Source organism: Aricia agestis, chromosome 6, assembly GCF_905147365.1.
Source record: "Aricia agestis chromosome 6, ilAriAges1.1, whole genome shotgun sequence".
In the NCBI taxonomy this organism is placed as follows: Eukaryota; Metazoa; Arthropoda; class Insecta; order Lepidoptera; family Lycaenidae; genus Aricia; species Aricia agestis.
In genome coordinates, this window is record NC_056411.1 from 2520201 (window position 1) to 2546937 (window position 26737).

Consider the following 26737-nt stretch of genomic DNA (forward strand, 5'->3'; position numbering starts at 1 on the left):
TGATCTTTTGTTGCGGTTTTTAATTAATTTCAATTATTTCTCGTTTTGTATAAAATTGTCTTTGTTAATTATAATTAACAAAAAACTAAACTGAAAGACTTTGTTAAGCTTGATAACCATTAACTTGAAATACCCGAAATAGAAGTACTGACTACTGTGAACTGTCGGCACACTGTCGGCGATGTTATCTTCAGTGGATTTAGAAAGGCTAATTACAGAGAAAAGGCGTGAGATAGAAGTAGAGAAAACGTTGCTAGGCTTGTCACCGGCGGACAATGATACCGTGAGTAAAATATAGTCCCACCTGTTGCTAATGAATCGCTTCAAAATCTGCCCAGTCTGCTATCGATTTTCTGCCAGTAGTGCCAGTTGACTTTTCGCCGGCTGCCGGTGCAGACTGCAGATCGGTCTGTGTTTTTTTTTGTCTACAAAAGTCTTCAAGTAATTTATCAAACTTATGTGTTAACATTATACTATGTAAGTACTTAATGCATGTTTTCATGGGAATAAATTATTGTTATTCATAATTTAAGGCTGTATTCACTATACTTATAGAAACTTCTAAAAACTTATTACACCCATTTGTTTATATGAGTGCCATAGAATGTTGTTATAAAACTCTATTTTAAATCAATTTAAACCAAGAGTTTATGAAAGAATAGGTAAATTGGATGAAAATGATTTGCTATTTTACTGGACTATCTTGACAGTAAATAATTTGTGGCGTTCAAACGTTACCGCTGCAACTGTTGTAATCCCTGGATTACAACAGTTGCAGCGGTAACGTTGTAATCCAGGACCACAAAAACCTTTAGTGGTGCCACACACGGGCCACACGCGACAGCCACAAACGCCGTTTCAGCTAGTCTATTGGTCGTAAAGTGAATCGTTGCAGCATGTGGTGGCCACCGGCGTAAAAAAATTTATGAAAACTACAGGAAATATGCTGACAGCGGCATTTTGTGGTTGTGGCCAGTGGCCCGTGTGCAGGAGCCCTTAGATATCTCAGATAAAATATAAAAGTAACAAGGCCTAATAAATAAAACTTACTAAATACAAAACAAGATAATGTGATAGATTTCTTTTAACTTTACAGTAAAAATTTTAAATATTACTTACTCTCCAAAACCTCACACTGTATTTTTTACCGTTGCATCTTCATACAACAGTAAACATTACAGTGTGAGGGTTCCACACAAAATATTGTAAAAAGGTCTTTATAATAAAAAACATGTTTTAATTGTTACAATTATTATAGTTTTCTGGTTGTTACAAAGGTTGTTACATACTGTTAAAGAAAATACTGCCCAGTGAAAGATAGACAAACAGCAAAGCCTCAGCAGACCTCTGTTTTTGTTATTGTTCCTTAGCAGTTAGCACTTAGCAGGAAACCACAATACAATAAAATTAAATAGTAGTGTCAGTGACTTCACACAAGATATCAAAATATTGATTAAGCATTAAGACTGCTCCACTTTCAGTGGATTATACTAGACTAGTTGTTGCCTGCAACTTGGTGCACTGACATTCATACATTTTCTGATATAGAAACTATCGTTAATTGCCGGCAAAGCAGTAACAATACCAAATTTCGTCTGTATCGATTCAGTGGTTTGAGCATAAAGAGGTAATAGACAGACACTCGCATTTATAATATAACTTGTATTAATTCTAATGGTTTAAGTTTTTTAGGCATATCGTAATTAACATTTTTAAAACAAAATAGCTTTGTCCACACTGTGCCTTTTTCTGTTCGTCAAGGGCATGCGTTATAGCGCAGTCAACAGCGAACGTGAGGTATCCCCGCGACGCATGCCTTTTGACCGTATTCAAAACTTCAAAAATGACAATATTGGCGTTACGTTCCTTAACGCATTCAATTACATTCAATCTTGACAAATTGAAGATGAAAGTGCACAGTGTGGACATAGCTAATATTACGGAAAGTAAGTACTTAATAGCTCTCTTTCAGAAAAACTACTCCTAATGCAGCTTTCCGATCGCGAGGAGGCAGGCAACCGCGACCAACAAAAATTCTAATAAAACGCCACCATGAACAAGGCTATAGGCGTCAAAGCCTATACTGTATACATTTCATTTTCTACCGACATTGATCTAGCGACCGAACTGCTGTGTAGTGTCGTAGACCAAAATAAAATCTATAGGCTACTTCATAAAGTGGCATTGTGTATGAATTTTTTTCGCGTGCCGCGAGAATCGGAACGCCACCTGGCTGCGTTTCCACGAGAGATGTGTTGGCTGTTGCGAAGAACGTGTTTTTAAGATCCAATAGAACCGCTGCGCTGAGCGAGGTCACGTCAATGAAGCAATTCTATTGGTTCTCAAAAACGTATTCCTCGCAACATATCTCTGGTGGAAACGCAGCCTAAAAGGTGTCTGGAGGAGACTTTTTAAAATCTGCTTCCATTTCAGGCCAAAGATACCAAGAACGTGACGTTCACGCCTGAGGCCGCGAGTCCGAAGACCGCAGAGAATGACGCAAGCAATCAGCAACCTGAAACCACCACGCATGAGACACCAGTAAATGGTGGTATACCACCAGACTTGGAGAGGTATATAAGGGTGAGTATATCCAACTGTTACTATAAATGTAGAGGTTTGTGAGGATGGATGGATGTTTGTTAGACTTATACAAAAAAGTCTACTTAGGACGCTTTTCCTGTTATGCGTGTTGTCACCCGGATCTGGTCCGCAAGCGGGTGGCAACATTCTCTTGAACACGCGCGTGTTGTCCGCATGACAGGATAGACATCTAATGAAATGAGAGGATGCGCCATGCGGGCAACTTTCATGCGGGCCAGATCCGCGCGCGGACTATGACACGCACGATAAGAGAAGCTTGGATTTTAATTAATTATGGCAGGGGCCACCAATTAGTTTCGCTCGGGGTCCATTTTAAGAAATAAAATGACCTTCACGGTCCACACATAAAATTACGGAAATTACAGAGGTATTTATTTACATATATCAATGAGAAAAGTGTCAATTTTTGTTGCTTGTTTGGAGTGAAATTGGTGCAAGCTATTGACATTAATTCCTGAAGATCAGTAAATCGAGACCTAAATTTATTTTTAACGAACTTCATCTTTAAACATCCGACCGACCGCGGTCCGCCATTTGGTGACCCCTGAATTATGGTATGTGAAAAGGTAATGCTTTGAAATAATCTATAGTGTCTTGAACGGGATGTAGTATGTAACGTAAGAAGTTTTCGTTCTTTATTAACACTATCTATTATTTGACCAAACACTTAATTAAACATAACTTTGTAATCTTTATATATTAGGCGGCATACGAAACAAGAAATTACCGGCATGTGGTAACTTGCTGAATGCTGATCTTAGACAAAACAAAAACACGACATTCTTTATTTGCCCGGAGATATAAGGATAGCTTCCTAGTTCTACAGTTTTTTGCTTCTCATTGTTTGCCTTTTCTACACAAATATGTACGTCCCATGTAAGCGGAACCTCTAATTACCTGTCAATAAAGGCTTTGAACCATAAAAATTGGACGTCGTATTAAGCTTCCACGAAAAGTTATGGTAATTGGTTCTGCCTCCAAGTTCAAGGAAATATCATTGTCAAATCAACCAAGGAGTTAGGAGACTTCCACTCTTAGAGGACGCAATCTGGCAAATAATATTATTTGTACATGTACATTGTAATTTGTACACCAGTGCAGAACGACTTTATTACTATTGGAGTTTGGACATCATACGTTTAAAAGACTGTGCCTATAAAGTTTTTGAACTTTGAAGTTCCTCTAGTTATCTCCTAATATCTATACAGTGAGGGCTATCCTCTGAGGAACCAATCTTCGTTACTGGTACATGTAGAAAATGTTTTTTTTTCACACAGGCACACGCATCGGTGGTATGAGAAGAAAGCAGAGTCCGATGGATTAAGTGTGCCTGTTTTGGACCTAATTGCCAAAGCAAAGTAAAAAAAAAACAGTTTAATTGGTACAATCCAAGACCGAAACTACTCTTCAAGAAAACAACTCAGGGACCTTTCATTACAATCATTAACGATGATAATCGTGGATAGAATTTGATGGTAATGATTAATGATGTAAGTTTTAACCTCGGTAAATTAATGAAATAACAGCCGTGAAGGACCTCGCATGGCTCCTGAACACTGTACGTTCACGTAGGCCGCATTACGATTCACTCATAAATTGGTCTAACAGCAGACTATAATAGACGACTGTTAGACCAAGGCTGCTAATATCAATGCAAAGATTCTAATGCGAAGGAGACAGGAAGCCTAGGTAGAGAGATGGGCTGACTTTCTTAACAACATAATAAGGCAAGTTTTCCCGAAAATGCATTTTGTTCGATTTTTAATTTTTTGACCTTCCGAACGTTTTCCTTCTACATTAAGTGCAGATACAGTATACTCTATCTGTTAGAAAAGTTGGGGATAGCTCCTATCCGGCACTTATCAGAAAGTGGTGAAACAGGCCCTTAGTCTTTCAAGGTAATCTTGAACCTCATTTCAAATATATTTCAAACAATCCAGGATTGAATATTTTTGCGTGTTACAACTAAACTGAAATGATAGGACAAACATACTTACAGAAATAAAGAAATTAAAACATAAGATTCAAGTCGCACGCCATCCTCAATTTAACAACACAAACGTTGTATCCATAATTATTTTGATCACGTTGTTAAAACAATCGCGCCATCCATGACTGATGACGTCACAGTCATTTTAGTATGCTGATGTGAAAAAATTGCTAATGAGTTATGGCTTAAAATACCTGAACATGACTTCAGCGCCGCTCCTATATTGAAAACTACAATATGTAGTTATTTCATGAAATTTAAAACCCAAGAAAACTATACTTACAGACGTTTTAGTAAGTGTTTTGTCTGTATGCGGTACGTAAAAAAGTGACTTGACAATGACATAAAATTGTATAACTGTATCGTTACATACATAAGCGCGATCTTGCTTCAGACGTTTTTGCGTAAAATGTCAAAAACACAATCTCTTCGTTTGCCTTGTCCGTCCTATTTCGTAAGTATTCAAACTGTCGCATTAAAAAGAAAAAGGACTTGTAAGCGCGACAGTACTTTAAGTATGTAGGAGTCGCAGTGTTGTCGGAGCCAAAAGTATTCCATGATCGTTTGAAACCGATTTGTTAAATCTGGAGAAGGTTCTCGAATCTCGCTACACCAAGGTTTAGACCACGAATATATTTGGCTTCATATTGGAAAGAGACATTTAATATTTATATGTATCTTATTTCTGATGGTACTTATTGGTCTTTTGCTCCCCAATAGGGAATATATTACAACAAATTTTTCCGGGATAAAAAGTATCCTATTTCCTATTTTGGGACTCGAAAGTATCTCCATACCTTTCAGCAATATCGACTCAGTGGTTTGGGCGTGAAGAGGTAACTTGAGAGGAACTTTGGCAAGAAATTTGGTATGGGACCGTATAGGATACTTTTTATCCCGGAAAATGTACGGTTCGCGCGCGATAAACGAATTTTAACGCAACGGAGTTGCGGGCGTCATCTAGTTTCTAATATCCGTATGGGTGAGGCATTTACCGTAACAGCAATTTATTTTGCCATATTTAAATAGCAAGCCATCAGCAATATAGGCTAATTAAGTTAATGCAATATTATAGACATAGGCCGCACCCTTTGGGCCGTCCTAGCCAAGGCTCTCCACACCCTAGAAATATTGACCGCCTAAAATATAGAGAGGAACGTTCTAGAATGCTCTCCATCTATTTTGTGGAAAAATTGACGTCAAAGATGCATGGTATACATGAGTAATAGACATAAAGTATCATTTTCTCAGTTAATGTGGTGCAGCGAGGTCACTCTAAAATCTAGAGCTGCTTCCTGACTATGAATACATGAGGTGCCTTCAAATGCTTTTGACTTGCGATCATCTCTTTTGCCGGGGAAATAAATAAAATACATAATATATAGTTTCTCCCTTAGAATTTACAATTTACAATTCTAAAATCAAAAGGTTGTAGGGATTGTATTTTGTAATAAATTTAAGTTGAAAGTGAACTTAAAATGCTTCATGGCGTTGCAGTTTCTCTCATTAAATGAACCCTCTCGCTTTTCAATTAAATCCGTCAAAGAAAACGCTTAGTGAGTGAGCGGTTTCTGCATTTGCAGTAAAATCAGTTGCAGGCGGGCAAAAAAGAAATTATCAAATATTTTGTTATGACTGATGGTTTTCTGATGATATTATATTATAACATGATGGTTATAATTTTGTGATTTATGCTAAGGAAAATATCCAGAAGTCTAAAAATCATCATCACCTCAGAAGGCCAACGAAAGATTCTAAAATCTAATAGAGTCCACGTCCTTTGTGAATATGTCCCTTTAATATTCTACCGTAGAAAGACTCCCTTTGTAATCCTCGCACTAAATCATTGATGTGAGGTTGCGGGCGTCTGCTAGTCTCATTGAAATCATACTACCCTTGACATTCCATTGGATGCGTTCCAACTGCAAATTGCAAACTTTCGAGGTCTGAACTTTGAAGTATGAAATCGTTTTTCATTTCGCGAAGTGGGCGAAAATTATGAGCGGGACGCACTCGCAATGCGGCTCATAGGACCTTGAAATGCACGGTACAATCCCGGAAAATGTACCGCAGAATATTCCGGAATATGTCCCTAGTCCGAAGGATGTTCCTAATCTGGGAACCGTTTCTGAATATGTTCCTAATCCGGGGAACTTTCCAAAACATATTCCTAGGTGGAAAGTTCCGGAATGTGTTCCTTGTCTTAGAAATGTTCCGTACAAGAATTCGGAACGTGCTTGGAACTATCGCATCGCATGGAACTACACTGTATCGTCCGGGGACCGTACTCGGTACAAGAATTTCTACTGGGGAACATTCCAGGAACCATGTCCATAGCACTATATGGAATTGTATCGTCAGTTCGCGAATTGCGTCTGCCGTCGCCGGCTGCGCGGTATCGAACGTATTCCGAATTTAATTTTCCCTACAGCATAAAAATGCACTTTTAATAGGTTAAAGTTACGGTTATTGTGCAACGTTGGTATGAATGGAAAGTGTATTTTATGATTGGTATGTAGATTTTAATAATCTTATGGATATTACGGTTTTAGTGCTCTGCATTTTGTAGTGTAATACTTTTTTTTTATTCAAAGCCATTTCTGAATGCAAAAGTTTTGGCGTATTGTTTTTAAAATAAAACATAGGATTTATGCATGTAATTTAAAAGATTAACGATGTGTTATCTAGGTAATATGGGGTTGCGTTAAGCCTTACTTTATTATTTTATTCAGAATATCATATCCTATTAGTCGTATGACCATATCATATCCTATTATTTAAGGTTTCCATGTTCCGAAATTGGGTAACAATGGGTGGATCACCAGTACCTATTGTTAATGCAGACAACACGCGCTTGTAAAAATTCAAACATCCAACGTCCATACTCTTGATTCTCAAGATGAATTAACAAAGTTTAGTTTCAGTATAGCCGGCGGATGGAAGATGATAGATCAAAATTCTGCATTCAAATTGTCATTCAAGTTGGATGTTCAAAATATGCCAAATATTTTGAACATCCATAATCCCATTGGGATTTTTCAATTATTCTTGTTGCTTGTTTTGATAGGAATCGCCAGTTATAATACCATGTTAGACGGTTTGTTTGGGTAATGTGTGATTGTTTAGCCGGCGAGGCAGTCGGCACGAAATATGGTAATTACAGTTTCTGGGTCACAGAACTCCGTCTGAAGTCTGATTGCATTGCGGCCTAGCTTATAGCTCAGACATACCCAACCTGCGGCCCGCGAGCCGTATGCGGCCCGCCTAGACTTTACGTGACCTGCGTGAAGTTGTCATTCCGAAATTAACGCCCACCGGCAAGATAGTGCAAAGCCGCCGTAAAAGGCGTATTCTTTTTGACTTTTAAATCTCAAAAAAAAAAAAAAAACGCTATTTTTTTAACCCCTTAAATGTTGGTTGTGGCCCGCGACCCCAATATAGTTAAACAAGTTTATGGCCCGTATGAAAAAAGATTGAGTAAGTACTACTGTTTTAGCTTAATATGAGCATTTTCCACTTCAATTGGTGCGGCTTTGTAGCTTTTCTATTTCTTTTATGAATTCTTTTTTGCTAGGTTAATTTTATGCCCTAATAATTGGGGTAGTTTTATACAGTTCCATGTTGATTGAAGTCTCAATATAAATGATCAATAGCTGTGCTAAGCTTAATAGAATACAATGCAGGATGAATTTGTCACGATTATGGCAAAGAACTGTGCTCTAGTCTGGCCGTCATTTCAGAATGGGTACATTCTATATGATCCGGTGACCGGTACCCATCTTAATTCTTAACCTATTTCTCACAAAAATGTTGTTATTACGTTTATACCCAGGTACTTGACAGGAGCCCGATAGAAATATATTATGTAACAAGCAAAATATAGGGAAAAATAAAGATGAACAAAATCTTTTCTATATTCGGATTTGTATATGGAGTAGATGATGATTTATTCTTCTTTTTTTCTCTTCTTTCATTGTCATTTGATGGTTTCAAGGATAACGGTGTTTACACAAACACACTGTATATTAACTAGTTGACGCCTGCAACTCCTTTTATCGCACGAGAACCGTACATTTTTACAGGATAAAAAGCATCTTACGTCATTTCACGAGACTCAAATCTCCATACCATATTTCAGCAAACCGGTTTAGCGGTTTGAGCGTGAAGAGGTAACACACAGACAGACTGACAAACTTTCGTATTTATAATAACAGTATGGATTACGTAAAGAGACCTAAAACAAAACAAGTCATTCCCTCATAAATACAAAAGATGGTTTCGATGAAGTTATTTATTATCCAGGCCCGTTCGCCGTTGTTTGCTTTTCATTTTCCCCTGCATGATTATTTAATTGAATGCAGGGCAGAGCCCTAGGGCGTGTTACTTTGTATCTATTATCTAGCACGCAACCTGAGCCTAACGCAATAAATGGGTAATATTATACGGGGCTTACTTACGCTAGTGCAGTGGGTTGCTGGTAATCCTGTGCCTTTCGTTTCATGCGAGGAATGAGAAAGATGACATGTTTAACTAAGGCTAAGGCTGCGTTTCCACTGAAGCGGAGCGGAGCTTAGCGGTGCCGAATTGACCAATCACCATGCTCGAAATCTTCACTGTCATTCCGCTGGAATAGCACGATTGGTCAATTCGGGCACCGCTAAGCTCCGCTCCGCTTCAGTAGAAACGCAGCCTAAGGCTGGTTTTATATTATGCGTCGTTATCAAACGCGCAGTTTGGCCGCTACACCGCGAGATTGCAAACTAATGTATGTAACGATTTATTTAAATAGCGGCGTGGTCGCTCTATCATTTACATATTACATTTGCTTGTGATCTTTCCGCGCGTTTGGGGGGACTCAAATAATTTTTCATCAATCAACTTTTTCAGGTCTTGTCTATGATTACCTAAGATTAAGGCAGTTATTGGAATGGCTAGCCAATGATGCAGAAAGCAATATCAGTGTCGCCCACTTTACACGCATAGGTATAGATTATAGTCTTGTAAAATAGATGCTAGATATAGGTTCTTATAGATCTAAATTATTTGGTTAATGGAATCAGGCGTTACTTTGCGGAAATCCATAGTTTAAATTTAGTTTGTTATGAATATTGCTAAAAATAATAACAAACTAAATCTAAATTATTTGTTACCACACTAACTCAAACAAAGCTCGATAATCATTGAAAAGGTAATGATGCAACTATTTCGAGCAAACATTGACTCAATAATAGATTAGAATTCAGGGGTTCCCAAACATTTTCCGCCTGCGGCGCAGTTGCACGTCAATATTTTGTCACGGTGCCCTACTCTACCTAGCTATTAGAAAAAGCTACATAAATAGTCTTAAAAATATCTATAATTTTATTTTTTTGATATTTGTGGTTTCGGATAAGGATGGAGGATCGACTCACGGCGCCCCTCTTGCCTTTCCACGGCGCACCAGGGCACCGCGCGCCGCGGCGCACAGCTTGGGAACCCCTGGATTAGATCAATGCTAAGTAAAAGCTTCGTTATGTTGCCGTTTGTAAATAATAAATAACGAGTAACGAACTTGTAGTTATTATGATTTGATGTAAAATCAATTTATACAAGCACTTGATGACCCGGTGAAATTCGTATCACTTTCCTCTTAATATAAACCTTCCCTGGACTTCTACAAACATTTTAAGACTAAAATTAGCCAAATCGGTTCTCGAGTCTTAGCGAGACTAACAAAATTACTAATTTACTTATTTTATTTTATTTATTTAGGAAAACTTACAGACAAGTAGTTTTAAAATAACACAGGAAAGCCAATTACAAGTTTTCACACATATAAGATACGAGCTTTTGCCCGCAGCTTCGATCGCGTTAAGAAGTAATATTATATATACAAACTTTCATCCCCTATTTTAACCCCTTGGGGTTAAAATCCTTTCTTAGCGGATGCCTACGTCATAACATCTACCAGCATGCAAAATTAAGCCCGATCCGTCAGTGGTTTAGGCTGTGCGTTGATAGATCACCATGTCAGTCAGTCACCTTTGTGTTTTATATATAAAGATACTAGAAAAGTTAAACAAAGAAACAAATATTTTTGTGTTTAAGCGAAACCAACAAAATTACTAATTTATTTTTGTGTATACTAACTATGTATACTTAGATAGATGAATAAGATGACTCTAACTAACTTCCCTAACCTTAAAATATACAAATACTGCGACTTTCTTATGTTCTCGCTAAAGTGCATAAGATATTATTATTTTGTTAACCGACTTCCAAAAAACGAGGAGGTTATATATTCGGCTGTGGATATATTTTTTTTATTTTTTTATTTATTTTTTATTTTTGTATGTTCGACCACTACTCCGCCGTTTGTGAACCGATTTTCAAAATTTTTATTTTGTTATATTAGGTTTCACTCCAATTTGGTCCCATTTTCACAAAAGTGGTGATCTGATGATGGGATCCATGAGTAATCGAGGGAACTCCTCAAAATTTATATGGAAACATATGGTGATTTTGGTTTTATGAGAAGCATCCTAAGCATATGCTACCAAAACGCAAGATTTTGCACCAAGGTATACTATGGTTCCGAAGATACTAAGAGAACTCCGGATTCCTTATAGATACAAGTTTGGGGGCTTAGGCGTTGTTTTAAGAACTGAAAGCATATGCTACTATGCAAATTACATTCATCATCATCATCATCACTACCATGTCAGGGTCACCAATGTCACAACTCACATGGTTGTATATGGATACAATATACACACAACACCATAAAATATCGAAACTTTTTAATCGGGACTTAACGCGACTTATTTAAGTAGTAAGTTACTACTTAAATAAGTCGCGTTAAGTCCCGATTAAAAAGTTTCATTATAATGCAACGCGAAAGTTTAAAATGTTACCATAAAATATCATCAGTCATCACGTTATGTCCTTATTTATTTGGTATATTTCAAAGCGATTTTATAATATAAAAAAATATACTTAATGTTGTTTCAAAATACATAATATTTCAAGTACCACAAAATTGAACATAAGTAACAAATTCAACCTTTACTCTAGAGCGTAAGGCACACATTTGGGTTGGACTGAAGGAAACGAGGCACTATGGAAAAAATACTTAGAAAAATTTTTCAGCAAAATTTTAACCTCTTATAACCACCCTTTTTGAATATACCAATCGATAGGGGGCGCCAAGGGGAGCAAAAAAGCTCAGATAAACTTTTCTCAAAAATCAACCCCTGTCGAAAGACAGGCCGAAATGTGACCCTTGTTAGTATGGCGAAAATTTGGCTAAGGTTTTGGAACCTACGTCAATTAAATGTTGGTGACATGGGTTAAGGAGGATTGTTTTGGGTGAGAAAAACTCCTACTTACCGTTTCCACCGCCAGTATACTTTCCGTTTAGAAGAAATTCGCATTTGAGATTTTCGTAATCTTCAGATAAGATCATCTGTTTTCTGATGTTTACGAAGTATTTTTAAGGCATCTCAAGGCTGTGATGAGTCGGTCTTACTTAACTACTCAGCCACGGATATCGAAGGGGGGGGGGGGGGGGGGGGCGCAGCCCCCCGCCAAAACAAAAACAAACACAATCTAGAAAGTCCAAAAGTAGGTTAGGTTAGGTTGGAACTTAGACCACAACACCCAGATATAGGAGCCCCGCGTAGCGGAGCTCCGTCGACTTTCTTTTGTAGTAGTTTGTCAAATAAATTGGGGTAGGCTTGTAAACATTTACCAAGATTAAGATAATATTAAGGGGTTGAAGTATTTTCTTACGCGATGGTTAGTAGGTAAGTAACTAAAAAGAGTGAAATTATTATTTTTAACAAAAAATTAAAACCGACTTCCAAGGTGAAAACAATAATAACATCCTTATAATATGAACTAAAAAGTATTAAATAATTTTTCTTATCTAATAGTGCCTTTTTCCGAATTCGGCTAAACCTCAACTATTTCTGTACTCAATCTTTATAATTTTGAAGTCGGTGCCAGTTCCAAAAGTTTCAAATATTCTGTCAGAGAACTAAAGATTCAGCTATCTGGTACCGACTTCAAAATGAAGATTGAGTACAGAAATACTTGAAGTTTAGCCGAATTCGGAAAAAGGCACTATTAGATAGGAAAAATTATTTAATACTTTTTAGTTCATATTATAAGGATGTTATTATTGTTTTTACCTTGGAAGTCGGTTTTAATTTTTTGTTAAAAATAATAATTTCATATAACCTTGGAAGATAGTGAAGTAGCGACATTATAAGACGTTTGACATTTGACAAAAGCGTATAGTTCACATGTAATATTTAATCAAATCTACCCCTGTTTTCTGATTGTTTGTGCAATTTTAATCAGACCGTATCAGACATCTTAAACCAATATTTCAAAATAAAGTTGGTAAGCCTTCTGAGGATGCCTTCTTCGATGACTGTGACTTTGTCTGAAAAGATGTTTGACTTTGGTCACCTTTGGCTGAAAAATGCTTTACCGTGTACCTAGAGTGGGCAAATTATGGAATGAAGTGTGTTGCAAATTGCGCAAGCTCCACATTTCTTATAGTCTAACATCTACGAGTAACTTCACTGCTGTGAAGGCCTCTCGCAATGTCCTCAAGGTGTAGAAACACCTTTAACACTTACTTCATTCCACATTTTGTTCACTCTGCATTGGCAAACTTACGGATGCATTTTTTCCTTGCTATGAACATAAAGACCACTGAACACTAATAATTATTTAAATAGCACTAAACAAAAACATTACGACGCGCAATGAGGCGCGGAGAAAGCATTAAGTTATTAGCAACACGTGCCTTCTGTAATTATTAACACCAACGAGAGTTTTTTGTGAGCAAAAAGCGATTATGTATTTACTTCGTATGTAAATTATTGTTTCACGCCTAATTTCTTTAATGTTAAAGTGTTTTTGCATACGGTTGTTTCCTAGTCGTACCAGCACTTGCAGTAGAATTATAACTGATGCAGGCTTGGTAATGCCACTCGCAAGTAACGTTGATGATGGCATGGGGGGGGGGGGGGGGGGTTTAGTCGGTAAACCTCCGGCGCATTGAGCCGGGGGGAGTCCGAATACCCCTACCCCCGGGGGCGCAGTAAAACATTTCCCTTCCTAAAAAAAGGCTTGGGAAATGCCACAGTAGAAATGCAAAGAAACAAATGCACTAAAAGATTTAAAGGATATATTATTGACAGATTTCCTTAGCCAATTTGTCACTGTCTATTCTTCCCTTGAAGGAAACCCTTTCTTTGAAGGATATTTCTTAATGTGCAGGTGACGTCATTACCATCACGTGCGTTAGTACTATACTCGTAACAGCAGGCTTAGTATAGCCACAGTAGAAATGCGAAGGAATAGAAACACTGACAGAATCAAAGGATATGTCTGTCCTTTCGTTGAGAGAAACCCTTCTTTGGAGGCTATTCTAAGGGCGCTTTTCCTGTTAATGCGCGTCGTGTCAATATGTCGTCGGCATTGGTTGGAGGGAGAAAAAGTTTTTTGTGGAGGTGCTTAAAAACTTGCCGTACAATAGGGATGATGACAAGGTCAAAGATTAGCGAATTTTGTTAATAAAATAAAGAAATCACGGTAAAAAATAAGTGTTCCCAAAATTTCAGCTTGATAGCATTTGTATTTTTTTTGTTATGCACCTTCAAAGTTGGATATTGAAGTCAAGATTTTTTTCAATTAAATTTCTTAATATTTGTATACAATTCGATAACTTATGCAATAAAAAGCAACTTTTGTTATGAAACCACTTTCATAAACGCAATATTTAATATACTTGGCGAACAAAGTTGTCTCCCGATGCGTACAAACTACGAAAGACTGACGTCATACTTTCGTAGCACTTTGTATGGAACGTTTCGGGCAGGTCTTTTTTATGAGATATTTGAATTGTCATATCTTGGTGAATTTTTAAGCTATCAGAGTCATTCTTTCAACTATGTTTCTATTTTTTAAGTGTTTTTCAATTACCGATAAGAAAAAAAAATAGTCATCATGCCTATTCCGGTAGGTTTTAGAGCTACGCGTAATTTTATCGTCTGGTAGTCAGAACTCAGACTTCATCAACACGATATCGTCATTAGCCCATAATTGTCCGCCATTGTTCTGTCTGCCGCTGGCGGAAGTCCAGCGAAGCGCGGAACGCTTCCGTCCTCTGTTTACACTATCGCTTTAAATCTGATAATTAGATTTTGTTGATTGGATCTAGTAAACTTTACCTAGTTAGTCGTTACTCGTTTGTCAAAAAATCATGGCTTCTATTTGAATGATCAATGCCTTCTATTATATTTGATGAAAGCGTGATTCGATAACAAATGGCAATTCTAAATTAGTTGATGGTTCAATCCTACTGTCTACCTACGTGGTATTTGGTTTGGTCGAAACTCGTTACGTATACACGGTACACCGTATTAAATTCAACTAAACGGTTATTACTTAGGTAAGTTTTAGGTATTTACTTGTCGCATAAAAGAGGTCATATTCAGGAGGGGCAGTCGGCAGGATCATAACTTTATTGCTGACATGGCGGAATATAACATTAACGCCACCGTCACGGTTAATACAGTATAGTTATTAGCATGACAAACGACCGTCGCGTGAGAGATGATGATGAATCACGTTGCAATTAAACGCTGGACATGTTATTAGCATAGCGAGAGGTTTTTAACCTCAATTCATTATGTATAGCACCATCCACTAACAAAATATTTGGAGGGATTATTATGAAGTCATCGGTCATTTTATTGTTTGCCAGCCCCGAATCTAAGGGGGGGGCAAGCCGGGGTCTGTGCCCCGGGCGGCAAATTCAGGGGGCGGCAAAATTCATACTTGACGGACCAATGTACAACTCATCATTGACCACGTAATAAAATATGTAATAGCACAAGTACAGCAATTTAATGGCCATATCAACTTGACCGATACCCTGATCGCGGAGTGGGGACTGCGGAGTGAGACATGCTGCACGAACATTTATTATTCGCGAGGCGCGTAGGCATAGTTCAAAATGCGCGCCCGGCTCCCGCACGCTTTTAAACCCTACCCTGTTAATTATATATTATATCCTACATAATATTGATAGCTGAAATTATAGGGATGATAAAGGTGAAAATAAACATAAATAAGTAGGTTGGGGAGGCGGCATTTTTTAGTTTTTGCCCCGCCTGAAAAAAATTGAAGATCGGGGCTGTTTTTTGCCTTTTGAGATGTTTTTTGCATGACTAAAGAATCGGACATGTTTATTAGTCAAGATTTAATAATTAAGGCTCACTCAGTGTGACCATTTTGATGTCTGCAAATTGAGATAAATTATTATTGACTAGCTGTTGCCCGCGACTTCGTCCGCGTGGACTTCAGTTTATAGCGCGCGATGGCAACAAAATTGGTGTCAAAAGCTTTTATAAAGAAAACCCCTTAAATCAACACAGCTGTGCAGTGTGCACATAATATTTCATTTTTAAAATCAAACTTTATATTTTATGCCAAATTTTAAAGCTTATTTAGCCCCCCAATTACACAACTTTCCCCATAAACTATTTATCATTGATAGGTTTAAGGTTACGTCTCTGTATATAATATAAAGTACTGACTTATTAAATAACGTAAAAAAGAAATAACAATCTAAATAACGTAAAAAAGAAATAACAATCGAAAAAACTTAAAGTATGATGATACCACCTCTTATAGAAATATGTTGGGCAAGCGTTAGCGCGATGTAAGAGACGCACGGCGCCATCTAGTATGAATTTTTGGAACTAACTTAATTTGAACAAATTTTCGTATTTTCACCCCCTTACAACCCTTTTTTCCAGTAAAAACGTAGCCTATGTCCTTTCTCAGGCTTTAAACTATCTGTATACAAAATTTCATTACAATCGGTTTGGTAGTTTTGGCGTGAAAGCGAGACAGACAGACAGACAGACAGAGATACTTTCGCATTTATAATATTAGTATAGATAACGAGGACGACTAAAGATCAGACTCTTGAGTCAAACTCGAGGCTCCGTGTGAGTTCCCCTGAATCGTAAAACTTTTAACGTTGAGGTGTAAAACTTTCATATTATAAATGCTTTGTTAATTGTAAAGATTGGGTCAAACTCATTACATAAGGAGAAGATTTTATCTCTACAATTATTTATAGTCTCACGCTGTGCCTTTGTTTCAACTAAACTTATATTATTTAGCTATTTTTAAGGGGAACTAACTTTTTGAGCTGTTATTTAAATAAATATTCGAGATGTTATTATGGTCAGTTGAAAAAAATATTGAGCAGTTATCTAATTTAATGGCGGTTGATAAAGTGTTGTGACAGTAAAATATGGACAGTAAAAAAAATCAATTAGTCGGTTATTTTATCGTATATAATGCCAATTCTAATAAAAATAATTGAGCAGTCCAATAACTAAATGAGCGGTAAAAATGATGGAATGAGTCCTTCGATAAAAGTTCGGTACCAGGTCGTAGCGAGCGGTGCCGACCGAACTCAAATTCATTGAAAAGAGAAGGGTCTCTGGCTGTCCGACCACCCCTAAACAGATCTAAGGGTGGTTTTTTTCTCTTCAATAACATTTAACCTGGCGTTTCCTAGAACGGCCCTATACGGCCTATTTATAAATCCAGGGCTGTAGATAGGTATCCCTTGTGTCTCTGGCTGTCCAACCACCCCTACACAGATCTAAGGGTGGTTTTTCCTCCTCTTTAATATCTGACTTTTCTTTTAGCGCTACCTCGGCCTCCCCGTGATGCTGCGAGCGGGCGAGTACTCCCCCAACAACCCGCTAGTCCGCGGCGAGCGCACGCCGGGCGACGCGCTGCGCGGCCTCGGCGAGTACGAGCGACGGCGACACACGCTGCGGCGGGCGCAGCAGCGGCAGTACCGGGAGATGCTGGACCAGGTGAGTGATGAGGCTGGAGAATACTGGCAGTGCCGGTTTTAGCACTACCAAAGCCCTGGACGAGATTTCATCGGCACCCAGGGTGCTGGTAAAGCTAAAAAAGTAAGCGACTGCGGCGCCCCTTTTTGACTGCCTTCGTCGCCCCTTTCCATCCGGCGCCGTGGGCAGTCGCCTAACGCTGCTACTGAATAGTGGCCATGCGTCATCGAAACGGAGTAATGGTTAAGCCGCTTGGCCTTTAAGGCGAGACCGCACTATGCTGCAGTTGCAGTGGAGCGACGCGGACGCGACACTTCACGTTTCATAGTAACTGCTGACGTCTTGAGTCGCGACTCGCGCAGCGTCGCTGCCACATACGAAGTGCGGCTTACCTCATACGACTTTCTGCAAAGATAAATAATTAACAGCGACGTGACGCGTCCCTCTTTTGCAGTACAATGTTTTGTGTGTTTTACATAGTGGGGTCTCAACTTAAAGCTTAGCAACATCTACGTTGCGGCGACATGCTACTATACAATACTGCATCAAACATGGTTGATAGAACTTATAATAATATTAAATGTAATTTTTCAGCAAGCAAAAAAGAAACAGGAAGCCAAAGAACAAGCGGAGAGAGAACGGCGCGAGCGAGAGGAAAAGGAGCGCCTTGAAGAAGAGAGACAAAGGCAGAGAGAGGAGGTAGAGCGGGAAAGACGACTGGAGCTGGAGCGAGATAGAAGAGTTGAGTTAGAGCAAGACAGAAGAGAGTTCGAGGACCGAAGATTGGAGTTAGAACGAGAGAGGAGAGTGCAGCGAGAGCGAGACAGAAGTCCGGAGATACGACGCGCTAGTTATACCTATACGGGCCCTACCAACTTGTCGTATGTCACGTAAGTAAAGTTGCATAAGTTTACTACAATCTTCTTTTCCCTAGTGCGAAACCAAATGTAAGAGATTTTGTATGTATGTTTCAAATTTCAATGCAGAGTCTAAACGACTAATTGTAACTAAGATCTTAATTTCTTTATTGTCAAATCAGATTCGTAATATTTCTCTATGTGACATAGGCTAATATTATAATTTATGTTAAAAGTAACAAAGTATGTAAATATTTATGTTTCCGCTATCATTATTGTTATATTAAACATTTTATGCCGTTCTTATTACGCATGTTTTATCGAGTATTCCTCCTAACTCTATTTTATGTTTCGCAGTAAGGTGGACACGGGCGTGCAGGTGGACGCGGGCAGCGCACCGCTCTCCGTCGCCGTGCAGACAGACGACCGTCTATACACGGTAACGCCAAACGCGACACCACATTGTAAGACAGTAGCTCTACCATGAGTATAAAGCTATAGTATTTCTCGTTACTCGAAACCGACTACCGTAAAATTTTAGTATGGCAAATTTTACAGCGCCTCTAGCGGTCACTTGCGGAACTAAAATCGCCATACTAAATATTTACGTAGTCTGTATCGAGTATCGATAAATACTATAGCTTTAAACTCATGGTAGAGCAGTAGCTCTATATATCCAGTAGGATTTATATAATGCGGCGCGAACGTGCGGTTTTGCCGCTACACCGCGAGATGGGAAGCAAATGTAACGATTTATTTAAGGCGACGTCTTGATAATTTGGCTGTAGCGATATCGATTTTTCGCAGCAATGACTAAAGCTAAGAAATTAAAGTTCATTGACAGTATTCATCATGTTTTTGTATTTGAATTACCCATAGCATAACACGATTGGTCAACATTTATAACACAGAATAATCAATCAAAAAGACCTCTGTAAAAAAAGGGATTCCTATTTTGCCAACAGATGAGAGTGGTTTAAGCTCCCAAAATTACTACATAAATTGGTTCAGGCATACACTTTAATTTGCTCATAGCTTATATGAAATGTATTTATGGTTTTAAAATTACGCGACAAAAACCATTTTGTCGCTTACGCCATTTCCATTTTTTGCTGTTCTATTGCTTGCGCGGTCTCATAGAAAATAAGCAATCTAAAATATATCCAACACGGTTTTTTACTTTAACGCGGCGTCACCTTAAATAGCAGCGCAGTCGCGCTGTCAATTTATACATACATTTGTTTATCATCTCGCGGTGTAGCCGCCAAACTGCGTTCGGGCGGACGTATAATATAAATCCAGCCACAAATCACACAGTGGGTGGGGCAATGCGCGGCGTCCACATAGTGAGCGTCTCAAATTCGCCGCGTGTTCAGAGCATTAAGACCACTGCGTAAAGATTGCGCACTGCTAGAGTGATAAGACTCTAAGGCTGCCTTTCCACCAGAGCTGAGCGGAGCTGTGTTGCGAGGAATGTGTTTTTGAAAACCAATAGAATCGCTTCATTGACATGACTTTGCCATGACATCGCTCAGCGCGACAGCTCCGCTCAGCTCTGGTGGAAACGCAGTCTTAGGCTGTGTTACCACCAGAGCTGAGTTAAGCTGCGTTGCAAGGAATATGTTTTATCCAACAGAATAGAAAGGGCAGCGTAACCTCGCTCCGCACAGTAATACTATTTGTTCTCAAAAACACATTCCTCGCAACGCAGCTCCTATGCGCCCATACAACAAACGTCATTTCTTGTCTATTTATTGCTCGATATTAATAACGATATTTGGAATATTCACAAAGTACCTAGTCAATGTTGCTGAATCTGACACGCATTTCACTTGTTTTTTATACAATATCTTCTGTCGTCTGTGATCTGTCACATAAGAAGACCGCCAAGATACAATTTTATACGCGGGAGAGCCATGCTTCGGCACGAATGGGCCGGCTCGACCGGAGAAATACCACGTTTTCACAGAAAACCGGCGTGAAATAGCGCTGTGTTTCGCCGAGTGAGTGAGTTTACCGGAGGCCCAATCCCCTACCCTATTCCCTTCCCTACCCTCCCCTATTCTCTTCCCTTCCCTTCCCTATCCTCTCCTATTACACTATTCCCTCTTAAAAGGCCGGCAACGCACCTGCAGCACTTCTGATGCTGCGAGTGTCCATGAGCGACGGAAGTTGCTTTCCATCAGGTGACCCGTTTGCTCGTTTGCCCCCTTATTTCATAAAAAAAAAATAGGGTGATGTTTCTGTTTCCAGCCGAACCGCCAGCTATGCAACCTACTGACGGAGGCGGAGCGCGAGCTGTCCCCACACACCGCCGAGCCGCGAACGGAGCCCTGCGCCTGGCCGACGTGGCGGGAGCGCCGCCGGAGCTGCGGGGACTTCGGTAATAGTTTGAAATTATTTGTATGTTGGACTTACTTCCTGTTTGATTATTATAAGTTTACGGTTTTACATTAAAATATAACGGTTCGCAATTAAAATTCCGGCAGAAGTGAATACTCAATAGCAATTAGCAGGACCAGGCATTTTTGCCGCATAAAAAGGGAGAGAGATATTATAACCCCTCCTTCGCTGCATCGGCGGTCGACTCGAGCGAGTTCTACATTTATCACCCATCCAGAAAACCGTGTTTAACGCCTCTAAGGCTGCCTTCACATTAGGTCGCGAGTAGTGCGGCAGCCGCGCGACTTCTAATACTAAAACGAGCCGCGCGGATGTGAAGGCAGCCTAATGGCCGATTTACACGGGTGACTAAAGCCGCACGATTTACGCCGCACGGCGAAAATCGACCGTGTAAATGGCAATTCGACTACGCCGCATGCGGCTAAAGTCGCAAGCCCCAAAGTCGTGCGGCCAACGGCCGCATGCGGCTGGTGACTAAAATCGACCGTGCAAACGCTCAATCGCAAGCGATCGCTTGCTGCGAATACTACTGTCGATTGGTGACTTGCCGGGTGACTAAAATCGACCCGTTAGTCACCCGTGTAAATCGATCATAATGCAGTTTCTACTACAGGAACATAAAACCTAAGTTTTAGTTAAACAGAAAAACGTTTTCAAAAGTTAGCTAGTGTCATATACTGTTGTTTGATTTACAGACAAGCCGGTGGGCGCACCAAGTCGCGAGGCGCGCACGGTGCCGCGCTACCAGCCCTCTATACTGGACGGCGACGCCGTGCAGCTGAGGAACGAGCTCGCTGAAAAGGTACACCTTCTGAGCATTACAAAACCTAAATTAGATTATTAGTTAGATTAGTTACAAAACCTGAATTAGATTATTAGTTAGATTAGTTACAAAACCTAAATTAGATTATTAGTTAGATTAGTTACAAAACCTAAATTAGATTATTACTTAGATTAGTTACAAAACCTGAATTAGATTATTAGTTAGATTAGTTACAAAACCTAAATTAGATTATTAGTCAGATTAGTTACAAAACCTAAATAAGATTAGTTACAAAACCTAAATTATATCTCGCACGAGTTTTTGTCACTTCTTATCGTGCCTATAAAATAACACTTTATGACCTATCGTAAAGGCATTTTATCGATCTAAAATAATCGCGTTCACCAAGACAACTCAAATATTAAAGTTTTTAGTATTTACACAATGAGAAACAATGGGCCGATAAAAAAATTACCTATTCCACGATCTCATTCGGTTGGAATTTATACTCGTAGTACCCTAATTATTGAATTTATTGAGCTTCGAGTATGATATACCTTGCGGTATATCATACTCGAAGCTCAATAAATTATATTGTACTTGTATCCCGGTCAAGCGGGCTCATAGGCAGGGTAGTATAATCAAGCTGGCTTATTCATGCTGAGGCAATATAAATCGTACAGGAGGCACTGGAGCGGCGGCGGTGGTACGAGCGCGAGCTGCGACACCAGATACAGGAGCAGCAGCGGCTGCGGAACCAGCGCACCGCCAGGGAACGGTAAGCAGTGCAAGACTTAGGTTTGATGTGGCAAGACATATTTGGCGAGGCCCCCTGAATTATAAAACTTTTGTCTAAATAATCGGCCAAGTGCGAGTCGGACTCGCGTACGAAGGGTTCCGTACCGGAGAAAAATTAGCTAAAAATTGTGTTTTTTGTATGGGAGCGCCCCTTAATTATTTATTTTATTTAAATATTATTATTAATTATTAAAGTAAGTACACATATATTTAAGGCCTTGTTGAAAATTTCAAGTGCCTACCTCTTATCATTATTGATTACGAGCGAAAAAGGCCAAAAAAAAATCACGTTTGCTGTATGGGAGCCCCCCTAAAATATTATTAAGTTATATAGTATTTGTTATTATAGCGGCAACAGATATACACAATCTGTGAAAATTTCAGAAGTTAACCTATAGCGGTTCTTGAGATACAGCCTGGCGACAGACGGACAGACAACAAAGTCTTAGTAATAGGGTCCCATTTTTACCCTTTGGGTACGGGATCCTAAAAAATCTCCGTGGTCCGAGGGCACGAGGCGCTTGGACCGAGGCACTATGGAAAATGGTAGAACTAGAGCATATCATAAATGGTTTTTAAAAATATCACAATTTGAATGAAATATTTATTGAATTCGATACTCTAATAACCAAATAATCCTAATCAGACATTTTTTTCTACTAAAACTGCATAAATATTTTTTTATCATAGGTTGAAGTAAGTTGAAGTAGCGGATAGCTCATTCAAATGTTTGCATACACATAATTCAAATGAATATTGTGAAAAAAGTGTTTAGCACATGCATGCGGTTTTATACATTTTTAAAAAGGATATTTTATGTTCTTAATAATGAGCTATTAACCTTTTTAAATATGCTTTTTATTTTTGAGTAAGTACTTAAAAATTGACATGCCCTATTTTTCACTTATTTTTTTTTTTCATCGAAGGTTTTCACATTTACCCACGTCTCCCCACGCGCAACTTTATGTGTTATTTGATAGCCAAACTATTCATAAATGAAAAATTAAAAAAATTATGTGCGGAAGTTTGCGGTCCTGGAAGTTATGGGAAAAAATGTGATAGAGGTCGGAGTAGATAGTTCGGTATCTTTTGCGGTTACTGCTGACATAGTTTACAAAAACAATATTAATCACAATATTTTGATAGCAATAGCTTATCATCTATTTTGCACTCGTCCTGCGTGAGTAAATATACCATAACATTGATATTAGTACGTATTTCATATCTAAAAAACCAGTATATAAGGGGAAGCAAATATCTTCAAATTGCACACTTCAGCGTGTATTTCATATTAAGTGACACTTATTTAAATTGGTTATTTCCATTAAAATTTCAACTTCCAACTATACTAAGGGCGATTTCATCATTCCCTATATCGAGCGTGGCAGAACCTTGGAATCGTTGTCCATAGTTCTACAGCAAACATTAAATGTTTCTGAAAACAACTTGTGTTTTGTAATTGGTGACATTCAAAGACATATTCTGCCTTTTTTCAATAAGCGCTGGGCTTAAGCATCACGGAAAAAGGACAAATTTATTCGGAATAATACAAGCTGGCTAGAGTCAGGATATGAATGACCAATTAAAAGTGACCTGAAACTGAAAGTGCTTACCAATATGGATTATCCACATTGCATGCCTGGATTCGCAGCATGTAAATGGTATTAAACATTTGCTAAAATTTTGACTTTAAGACTTGGTCTGCTACAACAGAAGAAAGAAAAGAAGGAATTTGTTCAAAAACGTTTCAGGGAAGAGCTAGGATTAATTATCGACAAACCTCGTCAAGTAAGTGGAAACTCAAGTGATGGAAATACAGCATGAAGGTTCTTTTACAATTACACTTGCTCAGCGAACATAACAGGTGTTGATGAAACATTGATTAAACGCTTGTATATTATTTTACAAGCTCTATCTTCTGGAATGATGATCGATCCCGAAAAATTTGGAGTTTATGCCTTAGAAACTGCGCGAATTTATGTTAGCAGTTCTATGATTGGTAGTACATGCAATTCTCCGTGCACAAATTACTTATACACAGAGAAAAACTAAAACCTTAAGTAACTAAAACCTAGTTATATAAATAAAAACTATAATACTATAAGATTTGTCTAATTTGAGTCTAATAATAAATTCTAAAATTTGTCTAATGATATGTATTTTTTTATGCTTGTGTGATAAGTAATTGTTTAAGTTTTCTTAATTTTACTCATATTAGTACTTATTTATAAAAAATAAACATAAAATATATACTACTCGTATTACTTTTTTCTCTTTTCTTTTTTTACCTAAAATAAATATGTATTCATTGAAAAAAAATACAAAATTGAATATTTTTAAAATCTTTGTATATCACTGTATACATGTGCCAAATCTCAATACAATACGATGAAAAACCTTGTTATACGATGAAAAAAAAAAAAGTTACAGATTTTTGATCCGATACGGACCCAAATTTTCCACTGTGCGAGGCCTCCGACAGTAAGATTCCATCGCGCCCTACAGCGTGATTTGTGATTACTGATTACTGACGTATCTTCAATCTTGCGACAACTATACAATAGGCGATTCACAGCACAAGATGTTGTCTGTTAAAATTTTCGTATAAAATATTTTTCGGCTGCTGAAAACTATGCATATTATGCAGTGCACTGCGCAGTGCGCATAGTTGTCGCAAGACACGAATTGTGATTCCGGTCTCCCAAAGACCTACAACTTGAACCGGTGCCGGTGGTACAGAAGAATATCTTGAAGTCCATTCCCAATGGGGGTGATAACCAGTCAGCATACTCACACAACTCGGCTCCATTAGACGACAGCTGCAAATGGAGCAGTTCAAGACACATATATATAAATTGAACACTGTGCCTCGCCAAAAATGGGTTTCATTTTCGGCGATCTTAATGTTGTGGACGGCCTCCGTCAATAAATTGTATAGAACTAGTGGATGAAGTTTGCTGATGGTGTTCCAGTCTGCTGGAGCAGGCGGAGACGCGGCGGCTGGAAGAACAGCTGCGCGGGTTGAGAGTGGCGCACGAGCGAGAACGGCAACGACAGCGGGCAGCCACACAACAGGTACACGACAGAATAATGACAGATCTTAGGAAGAAGAAATTAATAATAATTAATCTATACTAATATTATAAAGCGGATGAGTTTGTTAGTTTATTTGTTTGAACGCGCTAATCTCAGGAACAATACTAATACACATCCATGACCCAGGAATATGAAGGCCACGCCCAAACGTCGTGCGACTCGGTCGCTTGCATCCGTCAGCACTTCCTATTAATTCATATAAAGCAGTGGGTCGCGGTCTCGCGTCTCGGTCTCGCGTCGCGGTCGCCTTGATCCGAAAGCTACCTTTTATCTTTAGGCTCAAATCACATCATGTTTCACTTGAATACTAGTTTTATTAATTAAGAGATTGGAAAATTTGCGTATTAATTAAATTATCTAATTATTTTTAGTTACATTTAGTTTAATAAATTATTTTCAGATGAAAGAGCACGCCAGTGAGTATGACATCAAGCGGAACAAACTGCAGCAAGAAATAGAGGCGGAGGAACGATTGCTGAAGTTAAAACAACCTGATATTCCACAAGATACAGACAGACCGTACAGAGAGAGGCGACCGTACTCTATGAATATACCTGAAGATACCCTCTTCTCACATAACTACGACGTCGAGAATTACTTAAGAAGGAACCTTAACCCGACGAAAGAGAGTCTAATATCGAACGCGTTCGAAAAAGACGATAAGTTGAAGAGTTTGATCGGCGAAAAGATCGCGTACGACTACTCACATGAAGTTAAAGAGAAGAAAAACGATACAAGATATGACAATAAAGTAGTCGATAAAGATAATACGGAAATACAGGTACCGAAACCGAAACCTAGGCCAAGAGACACGAGAGACGACGACACGCTTCCAATACCTGTGCTCAGACATTCCCCCAAACGGACTGTCCACAGTGAACCGGACACGCGACTGAGTGACGCGATGCAGATTGTCGATGATAAATGGAGAGTGCCGGTGGTACAGAAGAACATCTTGAAGTCCGTTCCCAATGAGGGTGGCAAACCGGTCAGCATACTCACACAACTCGGCTCCATTAGACGACAGCTGCAAATGGAGCAGTTGAAGCTTGATAAGATGCTGTCCAAAAATAAACAGACGTAGAATTTGTAATCTTCCAAAAACTTAAGAGAGGACTCTTGAAGATACAAGGCAAGTATGTTGATATTCACTCAAAATGTATAATTATATCCGTCTTCGCTCCGTCGTGGTAGAAAATAACGGATAAAGTAATAATCATTTGCTATATCATAGATACAAAATCTGTCACCAAGAATGGACATTAGACAATGTTTTGGATTTAAGCTGTACAAGTTAATCCTCTCCTAATGACATACTATTTTTTATGTAAAGCTCTAACAATGT

At 38.7% G+C, this 26737-nt stretch overlaps 1 protein-coding gene across 2 annotated transcripts; it reads left to right on the forward strand.

Annotated features, from left to right (window-relative positions):
- Positions 1-45: 45 nt before the first annotated feature.
- LOC121727724 (trichohyalin-like) lies at positions 46-26478 on the forward strand. 2 transcript variants are annotated; one of them, XM_042115704.1, is made up of 11 exons: positions 46-283; positions 2434-2583; positions 17323-17496; positions 18070-18365; positions 18690-18771; positions 20586-20715; positions 21431-21537; positions 22182-22276; positions 25269-25371; positions 25793-26138; positions 26172-26478. In XM_042115704.1, the coding sequence occupies exons 1-11, from the start codon at positions 182-184 to the stop codon at positions 26474-26476; spliced, it is 1890 nt and encodes a 629-aa protein (XP_041971638.1). In that variant the 5' UTR covers positions 46-181; the 3' UTR covers positions 26477-26478. The 2 variants fall into 2 exon arrangements, with proteins under 2 accessions (XP_041971638.1, XP_041971637.1); XM_042115703.1 differs by having other exon boundaries at positions 25793-26478.
- Positions 26479-26737: the final 259 nt, after the last annotated feature.

What these genes read in the sequence shown, in the direction of transcription:
- LOC121727724 (XM_042115703.1), top strand. Translation starts at nt 182, where the DNA reads ATGTTATCTTCAGTGGATTTAGAAAGGCTAATTACAGAGAAAAGGCGT. An exon ending in GGAACGAGCTCGCTGAAAAG is followed by an intron (nt 21,538 to 22,181) that starts GTACACCTTCTG and finishes TAAATCGTACAG; the next exon opens with GAGGCACTGGAGCGGCGGCG. An exon ending in AGCGGGCAGCCACACAACAG is followed by an intron (nt 25,372 to 25,792) that starts GTACACGACAGA and finishes AATTATTTTCAG; the next exon opens with ATGAAAGAGCACGCCAGTGA.